The 6,031-nt window shown below is 60.5% G+C and overlaps 1 protein-coding gene across 1 annotated transcript in view; it reads left to right on the plus strand.

Moving 5' to 3' along the window:
• LOC113210212 (uncharacterized) overlaps positions 1 to 6,031 on the plus strand; it is a gene marked incomplete at its 5' end in the record, with an annotated part of 26,659 nt that overhangs the window by 13,712 nt on the left and 6,916 nt on the right. Inside the window, one exon of the mRNA XM_052270758.1 lies at positions 447 to 560. Within this exon, the coding sequence (XP_052126718.1) occupies positions 447 to 560 (114 nt within the window). The remainder of the gene's footprint in view (positions 1 to 446; positions 561 to 6,031) is intronic.

Genomic DNA, 6,031 nt, shown 5'->3' on the forward strand with positions numbered 1-6,031 from the left:
GGGGGGGGAGGCTCCGACCCTTTGTGTCCCGGAGCAAGTTCAGAGGACACCACCACCACACCCCGCCGCCGGCCCAAGCCCGGCCGACACCACCACCGCGACATCCGGGAAAATAAAACTTTGCCTGACGAGACGCCCTCCTCGGCCCGACCGGACAGCGTCCTCGTCGCCGTCGCCCCCCGTCGGCGCCGAGCTCGGCTGGCGCGGCCAAATCACGGCCATTTAGGACGCCCGAAAGGCGACGTGCGACAGAGACAGAGTTTTATGAAGCTCGGGAGATGAACATGTCGCTCAGACCGGCTCATGGCCCATGGCCTGTGGGCCCCGGGCCCCGCCCCAGGAGGTCTTAGCGAGGGTGCACTCCTGCTGCTGATGGCCGTGTTCACTGTTTTGGCGTCGCTGTGTCCTGTGTCCTCCTCTGACAGTGTAACTCCTTCCATGCGCAGGCTAGGACTGCGCCTGCTGCTCGGCACCGTGCCCGTGGACCAGGCCCTGGACCTCCTCGTCAGGGAGGCCACCCTCGGCTGGAGCGGCATGAACTGCGGCAAGCTCTTCCCCAGGTGAGTCTCGTCTCGTCCAGTCGCGCCGTCCACGACCCAAGGCGCGGATTAAGGGGAGGGGGGAGGGTGCGATCGCCCCCCCCCCCTCCCTGTCGTCTCTAGACGGCCGCCTGAAATGTAGGCAATTGCGGCACAAAACCCCTGTATGTAGGCAACCGACAGCCGACAGTGCATCGCCTCCCGTGTCAGCTGTACCTTAATCCGCGCCTGCGCGACCTGCGGGGTCGGGGACACCTCTCCGTCATGCGGCCCGTGACGGCCTGGCAGGTCGCAGCTGCCGTCGTCGGGGTGGTCGGTCGGCAGGCCGCGAGGCGCACTCGAGCCACTGAGCCGCAACACCATCGGCGAGATGAGGAGGAGAGCAGCAGGCCCGGCCCGGCGCAGCGTGCAGCGCCTCCGAGCTGCGAGTGCTCCTAATTTCCCCATCTTCGGAACCAGCCTATTGGCAGCTCGTTCTGTCGAGCTGACCGCCCCGCCCCGCCGCACCTCCCGCCCGGCGAGCCGCCCGGGTCGCAATCAGCGGCCATTGCAGGGCATTGCAAGCTAAAAGGCAATCGCCTGGCCGGGCGTTGTTGCAGGCCGCTGGCCGGGCGGGCGGGGCGCGGCGCAACCTGAATAGATCCTCAAGAAAAGGCTCTCTGCGTTTGAAAGAAAGCGCCGCACTGAGCGGGGCGGGGCGGTGCAGGGCGCCGCGTGCCCATGCGCGTTTCCCCGGGTTGACCCGTCCAACTGACACGAAACGGGATCACGTCAGCGAGCTCGGGCTGACGGCCCCGTAGGCCCGTGGGCCGCCCGGTAGACTGCCGCGGTGGGCGGCGAGCGGTCCACAATAAGTCGCCCAATGAGGGCGCAATCAGCGCTTTACGGAACTCATCACAAGCCGGCGCTGAGCGCGGCGACCTTTCGCACTCATCAGTCTCACCGCAGTCCTCCTGCCCGGCCGCCGTCCCGCTCGCGAAGCACGCTCGCGTCGATAATTGCATTACTCTCTATTGTTTGGGGCCTGACTCCCTTCCCGCCCGTCCGTGCGTGTCCGTCTGTCCGTCCGTCCGTCCGTCCGTACGGACGGAGGAGAGCGTAATGAGGGTCGGCCGCGGGCAGATGATGAACCTCCTGTCCGTCCGTCCGTCCGTCCGTCCGTGTTCGTGTTCGTGTTCCCGCGCGCGTTTCTCGCGGAAAACGTTTTATCCATAAAGCGTCGTGCCGCCCGGTCTCTCTCCCCTAGTTTCCCCGGGGGTTGCGCGCCGGCCGGCCGCCGGATATCACAACAAATCTATGACACTTTCCTCCGGCGCGGAGCCCAGGCGGAGCCCCGCTAGCGGCAGCTGGCCGTCAGATGGCGCGGCCGAGCGTCCCGGCGCTACCGGGGGCGTCATGGGGCATAACAGCAGGACGAGGACGCAAAAGCGGCTCAAGTTTCGCCAATAAAAGTTGGACTCGGTTCGGCAAGTAAACGGTTAGCGGGGGACTCCGACGCGACATGCCCGCCCCTCGTTTTCCCCTTTCACTACTCGTTCTCCACGGACACCAGAGGCGAGAACGTGGTGAAGCGGTACACGGCCGAAACTAAAGTTCCAAAGTACACCAGACGTACAGACGTGTGTTCGGGTGAGGTACATGATTTTTGTATGCACTGTGTTCGAGTAAATTAGGTTGGTATCACTCAAAAGATGATGTATGTGCATTGAAAACTACTTAGTTGGTACAACTAAATCAGAGTTGTGCGTGTAAGAAACAAAATTTAGTTACTGAAACCGATTGAAAATACAGTAACCCCATTTATATCTAAATATGGTCGCACCAATCAAACTAAGTCAGCTTAACTATATTATTTCATCGCCAGGCAGAAAATTTGGTTAACAGAGCCAAAATTTCATCGCTTTTGAATTTGGGTCTCTGAACCTAACGGTCTTCTGGGAGTGTGTTGTTGCTTCACCAACTGATTGCAAAGAGGAGCTTCATTCTGTTTTGATTGTAGAGGACCGGATACAAATTTAAAAATAACGAGTATTTTTTTTTATATTTTTCTCAAACACCCTGGCGATCGATCTGAAGCAGCGTAGGGGTTCTTTCCGGTCAGCCAAGCCGAGGCGCCGCGCGCGCCGCAGCTGCAGCAGCTGGCCGAAGGTGTTGGGAGGAGGTAGGAAAGGGGGGGGGGGACTTAACTTATTTCGGGGGAGACAATCTGTCATTGTGAGCGGGGCCCATCCATTGCCCATCGGACGGTGCCAGGCCGGAAAACAAATCGGCCCGGTCGGGCTAGGCGGATGAGTAATGAAGAGAAGAGCGCGGGACTTCGCAGCCGCGCAAGACGCGAGGGATGAGAGCAGGGGACTAGCCGGGAGTAGGTGTGCCGGCGCCCGGCAGCTGTTCGATAGGATCGAAGATCTCTCGCTGCGTTCAGTTAGCACAGCGGTGGGAGACGTGCCGGCGCGCGGCCCGCTGTGATTGGCGGGTCGTCGGGTCGTAAAGGCCGTCCTGCTCCTACCTGGAAGTGAAGCCCCGCTCAGTTAGGGATCGCGCGGGGTCGCACTATACTATACGGCTGCTTGATCTGGGTCGCGGCGAGAGGCGCGCCTTCCTTTGGCGTACAAACCACTGCTGTGCGACGCCTGCCTTCCCATGGCCGCGAAACAACCATGCAGGCTGACCTTGGTTCAAAATAAATTCACAATCATCAATTAGTACTATTTTGATACTACTACTAAAATATCTTCAAACTTGAAAGAAATTTCTCTTTAAAAAATATATTACTGAATAAATGGAAGGTAGCTAAGTGACGCAGAGTCATCACACACCCGGCTCCTGCAGTCTGCTCACGGTGTACACGCGAAACTGAATCCCGCAGCGCAGAGCTGCTGGTCGGCGAGCCCGGCCCGGCCCAGCCCGGCAGCGGGAGCACCACTACACTACACTGCACACTACACGAGGGAGAGAGAGGGCGCGCCAAACTCCAGTGCACGCGGTAGCATTACACGGTTGAATGTCAGCAGGATGGTAGTCTATTGCCTTCCTCTCGCTGCCTCCACCGCCCCTCCGCCCTCCCCTCCCTCCCGACCATCCGAGAGGGAATCTGTTCCATGCTCCGCAGGGCTTCATGGGCTTCCACCAATCACCACTTTAGAGGATCCCAAACGCCAAATTGATAGCTCCCTGTCCCATTTCGCGCCGACTCGACTCAAGCCGACTGTTTGGAATGGCATGCCGTCTCTCTACGCGGGGCCGGGGGGCCGGGGCCAGCACCGGCACGCCTCGAGCGCCTGGGAGGTAGGCAGCCGGCCTACAGCGCTGTCGCCGCGCGGCCTACCCGTCCGCCGCCCGCCGGCACCAGACAGCCGGGTAATACGATTTCTCTGTTCGCTTCGTCCCGCCTAGCCACCACTTTGTCCTGTCCCAGTGTCCCACCCGTTGATGTGCAAACAAATAGGGCGGGGCAGTCGCACAAGGCGAGCAGCTGGCACGCTATACCCGGTGTTTGAGCGGCGTGAGGGGCACGGGCGGGACGACTGGCGTCCCACTCAGTTAAGAAGACGAACGGGCGGGCGGACTTCACTACTGGGGCCCTACTCAGTTACGGGTGAGGAAGAACGGGCGGGCGGAGGGTACCGGCCTGCTGTTATGACAATGGTGACTCGGGGTGGCACTCCTCGTGGCGATAACAGAACAGGGCTCCGGGGAATTGCAGCTGACAAGAACGGGGTGGACGGTCCAGCACGGACAGGCGGACGGGTGGGGGGACGGGCGGACCGACTGGACGCTTTACTGGGAGTCCACGAGCCGGTGGGGCTGCTGCGGGCGTAGGGGGGCCCTTTGTGGTGACCCCCCCGCGACAAGAGGGTCAGGGGGCTCGCGGCAGCGCACACGGGCGTCATGGACAGCGCGCGGGAGGTGCGCGCGAGTCGTGAGGGAGGAGCGAGAGGGATCGGTTCCAGCTCCCTCGAGCTTTGTCACTGTCTCGCTCACAGGCCCGGCCGGCGGTGGCAACGGCCCTTCACAGAGCGTAACGTTTCTCCCAGGAATTTGAATACCGAAGCGGCCTCCGCGCCCCGCCCGGCCCCGACCGGCCCGGCCCGCAGCGCCAGTAACGAGCGAGGGCCGGACAAAAACACGCAAAAGTCACAAAACGTGGCGTGGCGTCCTTAAGGACGTTTCACAAAACGTGCGGGCGGGGACGGGACCACAGCGGGCCGGCCCGAAGAAGGGGGCGAAAAGAGAGCGAAATAAAAAATAAAAATAATGAGAAGAATAATAGTAATTGTGTTTTGGCTGCGAGTCGCTATGCAGCTTTCATCAAAACGACGACGACGACATGCAATGCACCCCCCCCCCTCTCCCCCTTTCCTCCGCAGCCACCGCCCGCTGCGAGGCTTGTCGTCCACATCAAGAAGATATAGTGGAGTATAGTAGGAAAAGAACATAACCACTACCATAATTCGTAATTTTCTCAAGGTGAATTAATACTCGGCCGTAAAAGAAAAGACTGCCCCCTCCCATGCTTCAGCTCAGCGGCTCGTCCCGGTTCTATCAATTGTCCTGCGTTCGTTATTTTTTCCCCGCCTCTCTCTCTCTCTCTGTCTGTCTCTGAAGGAGCAATCAGGCATTACGTTGGAGCCCCCCCCCCCCTCCTACTCCGTCGGGACCGGCAGGGACTGCGGCCTTTCTTTCCGTCCGCCTAGTTCGGCCCACTGACCAGCAGCGCACCGATTGCCCACTTTGCGGGCAATAATGAAAGGCTAACGCGTCCGGTCCTCCCTAATCCTGGAGCTGAGCGGAGCTGAGCTGAGCTGAGCGGAGCTGAGCTGAGCTGAGCGGAGCTGAGCGGAGCTGAGCGCCTCCGCGGGCGGCACGGTGTGACTCAACGTACAAGTTACAGTGTCGGTACGATACACATTCTCGCGCACACCTCGTATTCCATAAAATAAGAAAAACCGCAACACTATTATTGATACGGCGCATGTTTTGTTTGCGAGCCGCAGTCGCTGCTACGAGTTTAATTCCATTTTCCCGCGAGCGCGCGGCGTCGAGCAGCGCGGTCGACCGTTACACTTGGAGCGCATCTCCCGGCGGTGCGGTGCGGCGGTGCCCCCGCGGCCGGTGCCGGTACCCGGCCAGGCCGCGGCGTGCAGCCATGGCCATGCAGAGCAGATGATCCTGCTCGGAACCAGTTACGATGCCAATCTACCGTGCGCGGCTCCGGCTCCCGGCTCCCGCCCCACAAGCCAGCGCTCCTCCAAACTCCACACCGCACATTGTATTTTCCTACTCCTCGTCACACCCTTTCCCAAATGTCGTTTGCACCGCCACTCTGCCATGATGCTGTAATGACTTTATTGCGACGGAAGTTGCTCTACAAAGCGAAGCCCAGAGTGACGCTGGGCTGTAGAGCAGGGCGTTTGCGCGAGAGCACACACCGCGGAGTGCTCTCTCTCTCTCTCTCTCTCTCTCTCTCTCTCTCTCTCTCTCTCTCTCTC

Source organism: Frankliniella occidentalis, unplaced genomic scaffold (assembly GCF_000697945.3).
Source record: "Frankliniella occidentalis isolate FOCC.00 unplaced genomic scaffold, Focc_3.1 Scaffold137, whole genome shotgun sequence".
In the NCBI taxonomy this organism is placed as follows: Eukaryota; Metazoa; Arthropoda; class Insecta; order Thysanoptera; family Thripidae; genus Frankliniella; species Frankliniella occidentalis.